General features: G+C 39.3%; 1 protein-coding gene across 1 annotated transcript in view; it reads right to left on the reverse strand.

The window, feature by feature from the left end:
* LOC111148018 (RNA polymerase I subunit A) overlaps nucleotides 1–17621 on the reverse strand; it is a 76286-nt gene that overhangs the window by 28332 nt on the left and 30333 nt on the right. Inside the window, exon 14 of the mRNA XM_022504357.1 lies at nucleotides 17387–17578. Within this exon, the coding sequence (XP_022360065.1) occupies nucleotides 17387–17578 (192 nt within the window). The remainder of the gene's footprint in view (nucleotides 1–17386; nucleotides 17579–17621) is intronic.

Raw genomic sequence — 17621 nt, forward strand, 5'->3', positions numbered from 1 at the left:
AACCTGTCCCTATTCATCCCAAAAAGCCAGACAACTCCATTCTGATGATCTGTAGGTGGAGCAAAAAAAACAGATATTTCCACCTCTGTGGGACAAGTTGATCTCAGTTGTTCTCCACTTACATGGCGTAAGAGGGAGCTTAGGAACAGAAACAGACATACACCATTAAGAATTTCACTGGCACTCTTATTTCCTGAAATAAATTCTTTTTTGAGAGAGAGAAGCAGACACCCTGGCTAAGCAGGGAGTCCCACTCAGGGCTCGATCCCAGGACCCTGAGATCATGACCTGAGCTGAAGGCAGATGCTTAACTGACTGAGCCACCCAGGTGCCCCTCCTAAAATAATCTTTAAAGTGAACAGTCTTCTAGAACTGAAGATGAAGTCCCTGAATAGACCTAAAGGACGGAGAAGAAAAAAAGTAAACTGCTGTGGGGTCATAGTAGAGAAAGATTTGAGTACATAGTAAAAAAGTAAAAGCAATGACAGCAGGGTTGAGAGATGCCGAGGTCAGCCCCAACATGATGTCAGTTCCAGGACTGAGGCAAAGGTTGAAGAGAACTCTTCAGAGGCATCCTTATTTCATCTTCAGGCCACATCAAAACGGATGAGTCACCAAAATTATGGTCAATAACATCCTCCCACAGAAGAGCTTTGACTTTCCGGTGGGTGCAATGGAAGGAAGGAAGGGAGAGTTCTCCCTCTGAAGGGCTTCACACATGAGGCCTGGATAATCTGACTGAGAAGCTTCAGAGATGAGAGGATGTTCCAGTGTCTCTGGTCCACCACTGACTGGTCACGTACCGAGGGGCAAAATGACTGTGCTCTTCGGGTTAGCAGGAGACATAAAATCCACCTATTCTTTCAGCAATGCTCTACTGAGTGCTTACAACGGGCCCGGTGCTGGGAAGAGTCACGAATGAATCAGTCTGCCTTCACTGGAACCTTCATTCCCAAAGGGGATTGTCCTTGGAGGAAAACAAAACAGGGAAGGAGAACCCCAAGGAGAGCAAGAGGGGAAAGGGGAAGGAGTATTCAGGGTTTTCAGTAAGACGGGCAGGGAAGGCCCCTCCAACAAGGTGGTGAGGAAGCGAACCATGCAGAGATCAGACCATGAATTTCAGGTGGGAAGCTTTTAGTCTGAGTGAGAAGGAAAGCTGTTCGGGAGGTTCTGATCACAGGAGTGACACGCTCTGATTTTACTTTTTTAACAGGCCCACCTGTTCCAAATACATTCCTGGTCTAGACACTGAGGCTATGTAAATTTCTTAGAGAATAAGCCCGCAGAGTGACACTGACAAGAAGGACCAGGACTTTAGAAGTGGTTATTAAAGCTGAGTGAGGAGCACCATGGGATAGTCTCCACGTGAGGAACACCACAGGATCCACTGGTTACGTGACGGGCAACCTGACGGCTCCCACCCAATTAGCTTTTACAGAACTAACACCAGAAATAAAGTCATTCGACTGGGATTAATCATGGCTACCGAGAGACTGGGGAGTCTTTCCTTCCTTTGCCTCAGCTAGGTCCATCACACTGGGTGGCCACCCACTCAATAAGCTGCTGCTAACTGGAGGTTAGCAGGGGCGATTTCTCAAGCAGCTGCTCCACTGAGAACCCAGGCGGGGGCAGCTGCACCTGGGTATAACCATGACTCCAGAGCGCATTCCCAAAGATATAGCAGGCAGGGTGCAAAGAGGCCAGGGCAACAGGCATGTGGGCTAAGGAGGGGCTGGGAGCCATCAGGAGGCATCAGTAAATAGCTCTTTGACAGTAAGAGAGGAGGGTGAGGCTTCCCTGCGAGGCTGACCACAAGCTAGCTGCACCTCAACTAAATCACCACAGCGTGGAATGGCAGGCTGGGCACAGTCAGGATAGGAAGTCTGTGTGCAAGGTGCGAGCACACACAGCCAACCATCAGAGGACAAGGAAATACGACCCGCCATCTTGTCTACAAAAACAAGAATGCAGAAGAAGCAAAGCACTTGACAAACTCCAACAACCTTTCATGATGAAAACACGCAACAGAACAGGAATAAAAGGGAATGGCATTGACCTGATAAGAAGGCACCTATGAAAAACCCATAGTTAATATACTCAGTGGTTGGGTCACCTGGGTGGCTCAGTCAGTTAATGTCCAACTCTTGATTTCAGCCCAGGTCATGATCTCCCAGTTATGGGATCCAGCCCCAGGTCAGGTTCCATGCTCAGTGGGGAATCTGCTTGAGATTCTCTCTCCCCCTCTGTCTCTCCCCCCAATGACAGACTCTCTTCTTTTCTCAAAATAAATATATTTTTTGAAGATTTTATTTATTTGCCAGAGAGAGAGAGTACAAGCAGGGTGAAAAGCAGGCAGAGGGAGAAGCAGGCTCCACACTGAACACGGAGCCCCATGAGGGTCTTGATCCCAGGACCCTGGGATCATGACCTTAGCTGAAGGCAGATGCTTAACTGAGACACTCAGGCATCCCTAAATAAATCATATCTTAAAAAATGCATACATATATACTAAACAGTCCAAGACTAGACACTTTTTGCCCAAGATCAGGAACAAGACAAAAGATACCTACTCCCACTCTTATATTCAACAATGTACTAGAAGTACTGGCCAGGGCAATTGGGCAAGACAAAAAAAAAAAAATAAAAGGCAACCAGATTGGAGAGGAAGAAGTAAAACTACCTTGGTTTATAAATGACATGATCTTTAGATGGAAAACCCTAAAGAATCCACAAAAAAGTTATGAGACCTAGTAAATTACTAAGCAAAGATGAAGGATGCAAAGGTCAACATAGAAAATCTACTATTTCTATACATTAACGATAACAATCTGAAAATGAAATTAACAAAATAATTCAGTTTAAAAAAGTATCAAAAAAGAAAATACTTGAATAAATTTAAAGCAAAGAAGTGTTAAAATTCATATGCTGAAAAGTCTAACACAATGTTGAAAGAAATTAAAGAAAATCTAAATAAAATGGAAAAACATCAGGGATCAGAAGACTTAATATTGCTAAGATGGCAAGGGTCCCCAAATCGATCTACAGGTTCAGTGCAAACCTTACTGAAATTCCAACTGCAAGTTTTGTATAAATGAACACGTTGATCCTAAAATTTACAAGGAAATGCAACAGACTTGAATGACCGAAACAATCTTGAAAAAGTAGAACATAGAAGACACACACTTCCAGATTTCAGTACAACAAAGGACACAATGATGGCATAAAGATTGACATATTGATCAATGGAAGAGTCCATAATGTGGAGCAATTAGAATGCTCAGGCATTGCTGGTAGGAATGTAAAATTGTACAGCTGTTTGGGAAAACAGTTTGGTAGTTCCTAAAAAAGTTAAAAATGCTCAGGCATTGCTGGTAGGAATGTAAAATTGTACAGCTGTTTGGGAAAACAGTTTGGTAGTTCCTTAAAAAAGTTAAAAATAGCATTACCATATGACCCAGCAATTCCACCCTTAGCCAAGAGAACTGAACTACATCGTCACACAAAAACTAGTACATGAATATGCATGGCAGCTTTATTTAAAATATTCAGGAGGGGAACAACCTATATTATCCATTTATCACCTGACTAACAAAATGAGCTATTTCCATACAATGGAATATCATCCAGCCATAAAAAAGAATGAAGTCCTGTTCACGCTACAACATGAGTGGATTTTCAAAGTATTATATTAAGTAAAAGAAGCAAGTCACAAAAAGCTACATGTTGTAAGGTATCAGTTACATGAAATGTCCAAAAGAGGCAAATCCACAGAGACAGAAAGTGACTACTTTGGAATGAGGGAGGGAGGAACTGAGACTGTTGATAATAGGTACGGGGTTCCTTTTGGGGATGATGGAAATGTTCTGGAATTAGCTAGTAGTGATTGTTGTACAACACAGCAGGCATACTAAAAATCTTTGAATTATACCCTTTAAAAAATCATAAATTTTAAGTTAAATATGAATTACATCTCAATAAGAAAAACACAGAAGTCAAACAAGAGGATTTTAAGCTTCTTCCTGTGATAACATTCTAGAAATGTTTAATTTACTTTCTTGTCATAATGTATTATGCTAGGGAGAAAAGACCACCTGCAACCTGTTCTTAAACTGAAGGGTAGATAGCAGTATCTATGAGAATTGTAAGTGGATTTTTTTAATACTAAGACTCCACTGAACTTTAAAAATGTTTAAAAGTATTTCTTAAAAAAAAAAAGACAAGTTTTGAAATGTATATATCCTTTGACTTGGCAATCACACTGCTAGGAACTCACCTCAAATACAAACCAAAGAAAGTGCATGAGTGTAACGTAAGTGGATGCTCACCACAGCACTAGGTAAAATAGTAAAAACCAGGTAACAATTTAAATGTCTGCCCAAAAAAGCCAGTTAAATCAACTATGGTATATCCATATCACTGGATACGACAGAGAAGGGATTAAAAAGAATGACATGGATCTACAATATGTCATTAAGTGAACTAAAAACATCACAAAGCAATTTTAAGAAAGGTCTCGCCCGGGAGGAGGGGTCAAGATGGCGGAAAAGTAGCAGGCTGAGACTACTTCAGGTAGCAGATCAGCTAGATAGCTTATCTAAAGATTGCAAACACCTACAAATCCAATGGGAGATCGAAGAGAAGAAGAACAGCAATTCTAGAAACAGAAAATCAACCACTTTCTGAAAGGTAGGACTGGCGGAGAAGTGAATCCAAAGCGACGGGAAGATAGACTGTGGGGAGAGGGGCCGGCTTCCGGCAAGCGGCGGAGCAACGGAGCACAAAAGCAGGACTTTTAAAAGTCTGTTCCGCTCAGGGACATCGCTCCAGAGGCTAAACCGGGATGAAGCCCACGCGGGGTCAGCGTGGCCTTAGGTCCCGCAGGGTCACAGAAGGATCGGGGGTGTCTGAGTGTCTCAGAGCTTATAGGTATTAGAACGAGGAAGCCGGCTACAGAGACAGAGCCGAGGAGTGAGCTCTAAGCTCGGGGTTACCTTGAACCGGTCGCAGGCTCGGTGAGCTCTGGGCGCTGCCGGAGGCCAGGGAGACGGGAGTAGGTGGGCGCTGTTCTCTGAGGGCGCACTGAGGAGTGGGGCCCCGAGCTCTCGGCTCCTCCTGGCCGGAGACCAGGAGGCCGCCATCTTCATTCCTGTCCTCCGGAACTCTATGGAAAGCGCTCAGGGAACAAAAGCTCCCGAAAGCAAACCTGAGCGGATTACTCAGCCCGGCCCCTGGTAATGGCAGTGCAATTACGCCTGGGGCAAAGACACGTGAGAATCGCTACAACAGGCCCCTCCCCAAGAAGATCAACAAGAAATCCAGCCAGGACCAAGTTCACCTACCAAGGAGTGCAGTTTCAATACCAAGGAGAGCCGCGGAATTCCAGAGGAGGAGAAAGCAAAAGAGGAGGAGAAAGCAAAGCACGGACCTCATGGCTTTCTCCCCATGATTCTTTAGTCTTGCAGTTAATTTAATTTTTTTTTCTTTTTTAATTTTTTTTCTCTCTTCTTCTGCTATTGTTTTTTAACTTTTACCCTTTTTTTAAACATTTTTAACTAGTTTATCTAATACATATATATATATTTTTTTCTTTTTTATATTTTTTCTTTATTCGTTTTCTTTTTTTAATTGTTTCTTTTTTTTTTTTCTTTCTGAACCTCTTTTTATCCCCTTTCTCCCCCCTCACAATTTGATATCTCTTCTGATTTGGTTAAAGCATATTTTCTTGGGGTCTTTGCCACCCTTCTAGTATTTTACTTGCTCCTTCATATACTCTTATCTGGACAAAATGACAAGACGGAAAAATTCACCACAAAAAAAAGAACAAGAGGCAGTACCAAAGGCTAGGGACCTAATCAATACAGACATTGGTAATATGTCAGATCTAGAGTTCAGAATGACGATTCTCAAGGTTCTAGCCAGGCTCGAAAAAGGCATGGAAGATATTAGAGAAACCCTCTCGGGAGATATAAAAGCCCTTTCTGGAGAAATAAAAGAACTAAAATCTAACCAAGTTGAAATCAAAAAAGCTATTAATGAGGTGCAATCATAAATGGAGGCTCTGACCGCTAGGATAAATGAGGCAGAAGAAAGAATTAGCGATATAGAAGACCAAATGACAGAGAATAAAGAAGCTGAGCAAAAGAGGGACAAACAGCTACTGGACCACGAGGGGAGAATTCGAGAGATAAGTGACACCATAAGACGAAACAACATGAGAATAATTGGGATTCCAGAAGAAGAAGAAAGAGAGAGGGGAGCAGAAGGTATATTGGAGAGAATTATTGGAGAGAATTTCCCCAATATGGCAAAGGGAACAAGCATCAAAATCCAGGAGGTTCAGAGAACCCCCCTCAAAATCAATAAGAATAGGTCCACACCCCATCACCCAATAGTAAAATTTCCAAGTCTTGGTGACAAAGAGAAAATCCTGAAAGCAGCCCGGAAAAAGAAGTCTGTAACATACAATGGTAAAAATATTAGATTGGCAGCAGACATATCCACAGAGACCTGGCAGGCCAGAAAGAGCTGGCATGATATATTCAGAGCACTAAACGAGAAAAACATGCAGCCAAGAATACTATATCCAGCTAGGCTATCATTGAAAATAGAAGGAGAGATTAAAAGCTTCCAGGACAAACAAAAACTGAAAGAATTTGCAAACACCAAACCAGCTCTACAGGAAATATTGAAAGGGGTCCTCTAAGCAAAGAGAGACCCTAAAAGTAGTAGATCAGAAAGGAACAGAGACAATACACAATAACAGTCACCTTACAGGCAATACAATGGCACTAAACTCATATCTCTCAATAGTTACCCTGAATGTTAATGGGCTAAATGCCCCAATCAAAAGACACAGGGTATCAGAATGGATAAAAAAACAAAACCCATCTATATGTTGCCTACAAGAAACTCATTTTAAACCCGAAGATAACTCCAGATTTAAAGTGAGGGGGTGGAAAAGAATTTACCATGCTCATGGACATCAGAAGAAAGCAGGAGTGGCAATCCTTATATCAGATCAATTAGATTTTAAGCCAAAGACTATAATAAGAGATGAGGAAGGACACTATATCATACTCAAAGGAACTGTCCAACAAGAAGATCTAATAATTTTAAATATCTATGCCCCTAAAGTGGGAGCAGCCAACTATATAAACCAATTAATAACCAAATCAAAGAAACACATCAACAATAATACAATAATAGTAGGGGACTTTAACACTCCCCTCACTGAAATGGACAGATCATCCAAGCAAAAGATCAACAAGGACATAAAGGCCTTAAAGGACACACTGGACCAGATGGACATCACAGATATATTCAGAACATTTCATCCCAAAGCAACAGAATACACATTCTTCTCTAGTGCACATGGAACATTCTCCAGAATAGATCACATCCTCGGTCCTAAATCAGGTCTCAACTGGTATCAAAAGATTGGGATCATTCCCTGCATATTTTCAGACCACAGTGCTCTGAAGCTAGAACTCAATCACAAGAGGAAATTTGGAAAGAACCCAAATACATGGAGACGAAACAGCATCCTTCTAAAGAATGAATGGGTCAACCAGGAAATTAACGAAGAATTGAAAAAATTCATGGAAACAAATGATAATGAAAACACAACGGTTCAAAATCTGTGGGACACAACAAAGGCAGTCCTGAGAGGAAAATATATAGCGGTACAAGCCTTTCTCAAGAAACAAGAAAGGTCTCAGGTACACAACCTAACCCTACACCTGAAGGAGCTGAAGAAAGAACAAGAAAGAAACCCTAAACCCAGCAGGAGAAGAGAAATCATAAAGATCAGAGCAGAAATCAATGAAATAGAAACCAAAAAAACAATAGAACAAATCGACAAAACTAGGAGCTGGTTCTTTGAAAGAATTAATAAGATTGATAAACCCCTGGCCAGACTTATCAAAAAGAAAAGAGAAAGGACCCAAATAAATAAAATCATGAATGAAAGAGGAGAGATCACAACTAACACCAAAGAAATACAGACAATTTTAAGAACATATTATGAGCAACTCTACGCCAACAAATTGGACAATCTGGAAGAAACAGATGCATTCCTAGAGACATATAAACTACCACAGCTGAACCAGGAAGAAATAGAAAGCCTGAACAGACCCATAACCAGTAAGGAGATTGAAACAGTCATCAAAAATCTCCAAACAAACAAAAGCCCAGGGCCAGATGGCTTCCCGAGGGAATTCTACCAAACATTTAAAGAAGAACTAATTCCTATTCTCCTGAAACTGTTCCAAAAAGTAGAAATGGAAGGAAAACTTCCAAACTCATTTTATGAGGCCAGCATCACCTTGATCCCAAAACCAGACAAGGATCCCATCAAAAAAGAGAACTACAGACCAATATCCTTGATGAACACAGATGCAAAAATTCTCACCAAAATACTAGCCAATAGGATTCAACAGTACATTAAAAGGATTATTCACCACGACCAAGTGGGATTTATTCCAGGGCTGCAAGTTTGGTTCAACATCCGCAAATCAATCATTGTGATACAACACATTAATAAAAGAAAGAACAAGAACCATAGGATACTCTCCATAGATGCTGAGAAAGCATTTGACAAAGTACAGGATCCCTTCCTGATCAAAACTCTTCAAAGTGTAGGGATAGAGGGCACATACCTCAATATTATCAAAGCCATCTATGAAAAACCCACTGCAAATATCATTCTCAATGGAGAAAAACTGAAAGCTTTTCCGCTAAGGTCAGGAACACGGCAGGGATGTCTGTTATCACCACTGCTATTCAACATAGTACTAGAAGTCCTAGCCTCAGCAATCAGACAACAAAAGGAAATTAAAGGCATCCAAATCAGCAAAGAAGTAGTCAAACTATCACTCTTTGCAGATGATATGATACTATATGTGAAAAACCCAAAAGCCTCCGCTCCAAAACTGCTAGAACTTGTACAGGAATTCAGTCAAGTGTCAGGATATAAAATCAATGCACAGAAATCAATTGCATTTCTCTACACCAACAACAAGACAGAAGAAAGAGAAATTAAGGAGTCGATCCCATTTACAATTGCACCCCAAACTGTAAGATACCTAGAAATAAACCTAACCAAAGAGGCTAAGAATCTATACTCAGAAAACTATAAAGTACTCATGAAAGAAACTGAGGAAGACACAAAGAAATGGAAAAATGTTCCATGCTCATGGATCGGAAGAACAAATATTGTGAAAATGTCTATGCTACCTAAAGCAATCTACACATTTAATGCAATTCCTATCAAAATACCATCCATTTTTTTCAAAGAAATGGAACAAATAATCCTAAAATTTATATGGAACCAGAAAAGACCTCGAATAGCCAAAGGAATATTGAAAAAGAAAGCCAAAGTTGGTGGCATCACAATTCCGGACTTCAAGCTCTATTACAAAGCTGTCATCATCAAGACAGCATGGTATGGGCACAAAAACAGACACATAGATCAATGGAACAGAATAGAGAGCCCAGAAATAGACCCTCAACTCTATGGTCAACTCATCTTTGACAAAGCAAAAAAGAATATCCAATGGAAAAAAGACAGACCCTTCAATAAATGGTGTTGAGAAAATTGGACAGCCACATGCAGAAAAATGAAATTGGACCATTTCCTTACACCACACACGAAAATAGACTCAAAATGGATGAAGGACCTCAATGTGAGAAAGGAATCCATCAAAATCCTTGAGGAGAACACAGGCAGCAACCTCTTCGACCTCAGCTGCAGCACCATCTTCCTAGGAACATCGCCAAAGGCAAGGGAAACAAGGGCAAAAATGAACTATTGGGATTTTATCAAGATCAAAAGCTTTTGCACAGCAAAGGAAACAGTTAACAAAACCAAAAGACAACTGACAGAATGGGAGAAGATATTTGCAAACAATATATCAGATAAAGGGCTAGTGTCCAAAATCTATAAAGAACTTAGCAAACTCAACACCCAAAGAACAAATAATCCAATCAAGAAATGGGCAGAAGACATGAACAGACATTTCTGCAAAGATGACATCCAGATGGCCAAAAGACACGTGAAAAAGTGCTCCACATCACTCAGCATCAGGGAAATACAAAGCAAAACCACAATGAGATATCACCTCACACCAGTCAGAATGGCTAAAATTAACAAGTCAGGAAATGACAGATGCTGGCGAGGATGCGGAGAAAGGGGAACCCTCCTACACTGTTGGTGGGAATGCAAGCTGGTGCAACCACTCTGGAAAACAGCATGGAGGTTCCTCAAAATGTTGAAAATAGAACTACCCTATGACCCAGCAATTGCACTGCTGGGTATTTACCCTAAAGATACAAACGTAGTGATCCGAAGGGGCACGTGCACCCGAATGTTTATAGCAGCAATGTCTACAATAGCCAAACTATGGAAAGAACCTAGATGTCCATCAACAGACGAATGGATAAAGAAGATGTGGTATATATACACAATGGAATACTATGCAGCCATCAAAAGAAATGAAATCTTGCCATTTGCGACGACGTGGATGGAACTAGAGGGTATCATGCTTAGCGAAATAAGTCAATCGGAGAAAGACAACTATCATATGATCTCCCTGATATGAGGGAGAGGAGATGCAACATGGGGGGTTAAGGGGGTAGGAGAAGAGTAAACGAGACAAGATGGGATTGGGAGAGAGACAAACCATAAGTGACTCTTAATCTCACAAAACAAACTGAGGGTTGATGGGGGGAGGGGGGTTGGGAGAAGGGTGGTGGGGTTCTGGACATTGGGGAGGATATGTGCTATGGTGAGTGCTGTGAAGTGTGTAAACCTGGCGATTCACAGACCTGTACCCTTGGGGATAAAAATATATTATACGTTTATAAAAAAAAAAAAAAAGAAAGAAAGGTCCTGCCTGTTAATCTAGCACATGAAGGCAGTTTAATGAACTTCTTGCCATATTCAGAGTATGTTAGGGTAGTCCGAGAAAAATACAGACTGCTTGAAATAATGGAATTCCCTTTGGAAGGCCTGGTGGCTCATTCAAAGTAAGCCATGTTAAAAATCAGTCAAAAAAGGTCCAGGTACTTGGTGGTCACAAATCTTATGCCTCAGGTACAAGGATGTTACAGATAAAGAGGTTTAAAATATAAGTTCAAAGCTGAATGCCAAATTTAATCATGAATCATGGTTCTCCTGAGTAGGTATAATATCTCATTCTTAATTACTTTCTATGAGAGTACGTGTGGACATGGAGAATAGGGCTGGGACGGGAGGGAATGTTTCCTTTTTCCCTTCAGGTCACTGTGTTCTTGTTTAACAACAACTTCTGTTACTTCTACAGTTAAAAAGAATTTGAAAGGCACTTATCTAATAACTGAATTCAGGAAGGTTGCTGAATACAGGGACAATACACACAAATTAATTGTATTTCTACATCTACATAATTAGAAAATTTAATAAACAATGCCATCTATAATAGCAATACCTAGAAATAAATTTAATGAAAGATATACAAGACTTAAATAATTGAAGGATATACTATGTTCATAATTTGAAAGATTCAATACTGTAAATATGTTGATTCTCCCTAAAGTGATCTAAAGGTACAATGTAATCCCAATAAAAATTCTAGCAGGTATTATTGTTGGGGAAATTTATAAGCTGACTTTAAAATTTATAGGGAAATACACAGGGCCAAGTATATGCAAGACAGTCTTGAAGAACAAAGCTGGAGACTTTTACTGTCAGAAATCAGTATTATAAAGCTACAATAATTAAAATAGTATAGTACTGGTACAACGGAATCAAACTATTTTCAGTGGAACTAAATAGAGTCCAGGAAGAGACCCACATCTATGTGACTAGTTGATTTATGACACAAGAGATACTAAAGAGAAGTGGAAAAATGCTGGTCTTTTCAACAAATGATGTTATATTAACTGGAGAGCCATATGGGGGAAAAAAGGAATCCCCTACCTTATATCGCACACACCCACAAATATCAATTCCACGCAGACAAGTAAACCTAAGTGTGGAAGGAAAACAGTAGAGCTACTAGACAATGATACAAGGGAATATCTTGATGCCCTCAGGACAGGCACTTACACAGGATTAGCTTTGAACAGCACATGCTGGTGAATTATATTAATAAAAAAGCTCTGATCATTAGAAAACAGCACTGGGTAAAAAGGCAAAAATTTGGCAATGGATGAACACAAGAATATATAAAAAAACCTCTTACTTATTAATAAGAAAATGGCATGGAATAGAAAACAAGAAAAGGACTCCACTAAGCACTTCACAAGTGATGATCCCCTAATGGCCAATAAGCATATGAAGACGTACTCAACCTCACTTATCAGTAAGAAAATGCAAGTTAAAACCATAATAAGGTGCTACTACCCACCCATCTGAATGGCTAAAATAAAACTAATGGAAACAAATGGTACAATAATTCAACTTTTGCTGAGCATAGGAAGTAACTAGAATTCTCATGCCCTGCTGGTAGAACTATAAAGTGCTATAAGCACTTTGGAAAAATGTTTATTAATAAATCTATTAATGTTAAACATAGATCTTATGATTCAACAATTTGGTTGCTTGGTATCTAGCCTACAAAATGAATGTGTATTTTCCACAAAAGATATATACAAGAATGGTGATAACCCTATTTGTAATAGCCAAATGAAGACAAGCCACATGTTGCTGGAGTAAAAGAATAAATATATGATGGCAGCGTTACACAATGGAATACTATACAGCAATGAAAATGAATGAACTCTTGCTATGTGATACCATGAATGACTTACACAGAGATATGACTTACCATTCCACTTACATATAGTTCAAAAAAAAAAAAAAAGACAAAATGTAATTATAGTGTTCGAAGTCAGGTTGGGGGCCACCTTTGGGGAGGGGTAAAAATGGATTGGGGTCTGCAGGGGTCTTCTGGGAGTGCTGGTGAGATTCTACTTTCTGGTCTGGGTGATTTTACAAAGGTGTATTTACTTTGTGAATGTTCACTGAGCTGAACACTTGAGATATACAGTAACAGGCAAATCCTTTTCCTTTATATGCTCTTTCAACAAATGCTGAGAACTCAGATTCTTAAACGGAGAGTAAAGCACTCAAGAGGCTGCCTGAAATGCCCTTGAGAAGGAGCCTAAGACTTGATTTTGGGGTACAAATAGAGCGCCTAGGCGAAGCTCCTTATCTCCTAATTCAACACATGGCTTTTCTCTGCAGAATCAGACTGAGCCACCATCAAATTCTTGTGCATGGCAGTCATTCTTTTCTTTTACACCTACTTGCAAAGAAGTAACAGCCTGTGGCAACCTCGCAAAAACACCAAAAAACCTTAACTGTGACACAAGTAAAACCTGGGCCTATTCTCTAGTTTTACCTAATTAAATGGTAATAATCTTGGTCCAGAAACACTGTAAGATGAAAATTATTCCTAACATGAACCAAATTATTCCATCATTCTAATCTTTTCCATGCCACACTTTTTCTCACTTATGTGCTTAACATGGTTTTGACAGTGAACACACAGAGAATGCTGTAGTCTATTTTTGTTTTCAACATTAGGTCAGAAAAATTTCCCAGGCCGTTTCACAATACAGTCTTTTAAAACCACTATTTTAAACAGCTACATAATATCTTCACAAACGGATGTTCCACAATTTCCTTAGCACCAATGTAAAATATCCAGGTTTTTCTAATTTTCCACCGCCATCAATGATGGTGTAACAGGCTACTTTTTTCAAGTAGCTTTTTCTACATTTCAGACTGTTTCCTTTGGCTGGATTCCCAGATTGAAGGGAATCAACATATTTATGATTCTAGATACATATTCTTTGCCCACTATTTAGTTCTATTTTGAACACATAGCTTATGTTTAAACAAAATTCTAATAAATTCTGGACAATTACTTAAAACATAATCATTCACTTCCAAGAGAACTTCAGATGGCTTATAAGATGAAGACAAATAAACAGAAATAATAAAAATAATAGAAATAGAAATAATAAAGCAGACAAATACATATAGCCAACTAAGGGGCCAGCGAACTATAGACTACAGGCCTCATCTGGTCTACCACCTGTTTTTGTAAGTAGGTAATTGGATCACAGTCACGCTCATTCATTTATGTTTTGTCTATGGCTGCTTTCATGCTACAACAGCAGAGCTGAGTAGTTGCAATAGAGACTGTATGACCTGCAAAGCCTAAACTATTTATTGTCTGGCTTATAGAAAAAGCTTACCACTCCTTGAACCAAACAATCCATACTTATAGATCTTAATCTTAAATTGCAAAATTCCCCATCTATTCTGTTAAACTGACTTCCACTTCTGGCCAAGCTAGAGCAACAGTGACCCAACAACTCTTTCACCAAAAACAACAGCAAAAGCTGACGTGATCATGAAACAATGGTTTTTAAGACAGTGGACACCAGGCAATGAAGGACAGTGATCAGCAAAGACAGTAGACTTGAACTATTTATTAACTGACATTTTTAGAGCACTTCATTTAACAATAGCCGAGTATACATTATTTTTATGGGCGCACAATATTTACCAAGATACACCATAGTAAACATAATCTCATACACAAACATCAATAAATTTAAAAGAATTCCAGTCACCCAACGTATGTTTTCTTGCCACAATGAAATTAGATTGGAAATCCATAACAAATATATCTGGAAAATCTCTAAGTATGTGGAAACTAAATAATGGATTTTTAATTAACTCATGGGTCAAAAAGAAATCAAAAGGCAAATTAGCAAGTATTTGAATGAAAATGAAAATACAACATAATAACTTATGCGATGCTGCTTAATCAGAATTTAAGGAGAAAACTTATGAAATGCCTATATAAAAAAAAGGGGGGAAGGTCTCAATAAATGATTTCAGCTTCAATCTAAATGATAAGACAAACAAGGGCAAATCAAACCCAAAGTAAACAGAAGAAAAGAAAAATTAAGATCAAAGTGAAATCAATGAAATAGAAAACAGAAAAATAAAGAAAGTCAATGAAAGCTGCTTCTTTGAGAGCAAAACATAAATCTCTAAGCAAACTGATAAAGAAAAAAGAAAAAAGACACAAATCAGGGTGCCTGGTTAGCTTTGTCAGTGGAGCATGCGACTCTTGATCTCAGGGTCATGAGTTTGAACCCCACATTGGGCATAGAGATTGCTTTAAAAAAAAAAAGAAAGATTTAAATCACCAATATCAGAAATGAGAGAGCCAACCCACCTATAGATTCTGTAGATAGAAGAGTAAAGAAATATTATAACTTTGTGCCTATAAATTTAAAAACTTATGAGAAAAATTCATCTAAAACACAAAGTACTGAGTATTCAAGAAGAAACAGATAACCTGAAGAGCCCTATTCTATTAAAAAGATAGAAATCTTAGTTAAAAAAACCTTCCTATGAAGAAAAGTTCAGTTCCAGATGGATTCATTGGCTAATTCGACCAAACATTCAAGAAAAAAAATAATACCAATACTATACAAACTTAAAGTTGAAGTGGAAATATTTCCCAACTCATTCTATGAACCCTGCATTACCCTATACCAAGACCAGGCAAAGATATTACAAGAGAAGAAAACTACAGATCAGTATATGCATAGCTTAGAGATATTGTGGGGTGAGTTCCAGACCACTCCTCATAAAGCGACTATGAGGATAAAGTGAGTCAAATGAATTTCTAGTTTCCCAGTGAATACAGAAGTTATGTTTACACTGTACTGTAGTTTACTGTGTGCAAGAGCATTATGTTTAAAAAGCCAATGTAATACCTTAATTAAAAAATACTGCTTCACTCCTATGTGGAATTTAAGAAACAAAAGAGATGAATATAGGGGAAGGTAAGGAAAAATAAGATAAAAACAGAGAAGGATTCTTAACTATAGGGTACAAACTGAGGGTTGCTGGAGGGGAGGTGGGTGGGGGGACAGGGTAACCGGGTGATGGGCCCTAAGGAGGACACGTGATGTAATTAATGAGCACTGAGTGTCACACGCAACTGATGAACCACTAAATCCTACCTCTGAAACTATTAATACATTATATGTTAACTAAATTGAATTTTTAAAAAATACTTTAGTGCTAAAAATGCTAACCACCATCTGAGCTTTAAGTTGTAATCACTAATCGCAGATCACCATGACGAACAAGATAATGAAATAGTTTGAAATTTTGTGAGAATTACCAAAATGTGACATGGAGACATGAAGTAAGCAAATGCTGCTGGGAAAATGGCACCAATAAATGCAATGAAAAATGAAACAAAGCATACAAAACTGCTTGAATGCCGGGGAGCCACAAACCTTCGAGGAGTAAAAAACACAGTACCTTTGAAGTTCGATAAAGCAACGTGTAACGAAACGAGGTATGCTTGTATCCCTCATAAACACAAGTGCAAAAATATTCTCAACCAAACTTGAGCAAAGTGAATTAAAAAATACACAGATGGGGTAATATCTCATGACAAGTAAGGGCTGCCCAGAACGCAAGGCTGGGTTAACAACGAAAAACCAGTCAGGCCACAGGTGCACAGACTTAAAAAACCACTGAGCAGGAAGAGACCTGAGAGATTATCACCCCGAGCCCTTTGTATTCTGAGCCCTTTGTATTCTACGTGAAGAAAGGAGGCCCACAAAGCCAAGATCACGCAGCTGATGAGGAGTTAGGCCTTAAGGCTAAACCTGGAGACCCAGACAACAGTAGAAACACACACACTACTGTATTTCATTATTTGATCGCCACACACACCATTATTTCATTACTTTGACAGGAAGCACAGCATGACCTTTTAGGAGCTAGGAATCCTGCGTCTGAATTCCAACTCTGCCTCCTACAGACTTGGGCATGCCATTGAAGTTCTCTAAGGCTTCAGTTCCCTTGTCTACTATAATAATAGTATATTATACTATATATATATATATATATATATATATATATATATATATATATAAAGTATGTATATACTATATATATACTATATATATATAATAGGCATAATAATGGTCTTCGCAGCACGGGCTGGCTGTGAGGACCACATAACATAACAGATCTACAAAGCTATAGTAAGGTACTTGGCCCCTCCCAACAAAAAAATTACTACTACTGCCACCAATACAGCACCTCTTCCCACCGTATCTGCATTATGAGGACATCGAGGACAGACACGATGCAGTCCACTCTTAGCAGACACTCCCCTGAAACCACCCAGACTCAGGAAGCCCACCAAAGAGAAAGTCATATAGATCATACAGGTATACCTTGGGTTCAGTTACAGAACATCTGATTTGCCGTTTCTCTACGTCTGGACTCTATTGGGAATGAAATCTTTTACACGAGTGGCCTGTTTCCTTTTTTTTTCTTTCTCCCAATTACCTGCTTTCCTGTCCACAGTGGAAAGGGCTTCAGGATGGCAGGAGGAAAGAGCTTCACACGCCCCACCTTGTCTGTGAGTCCTCGGTACAGCAGCTCCATGTACTGCTCCCGAGTGAAAAAGCAACCTCGAATGGTCATGTTTGTGCCCGAAACCATGTGATCTTGGATCAATCCTGCCAATGGTTGGCCATCCTGCAAACCAGAACAGGTAAGAAAGAAGGCAAATGTGAGATTA

Source organism: Enhydra lutris, unplaced genomic scaffold (assembly GCF_002288905.1).
Source record: "Enhydra lutris kenyoni isolate GAN:26980312 unplaced genomic scaffold, ASM228890v2 scaffoldscaffold18, whole genome shotgun sequence".
NCBI classification, from domain to species: domain Eukaryota; kingdom Metazoa; phylum Chordata; class Mammalia; order Carnivora; family Mustelidae; genus Enhydra; species Enhydra lutris.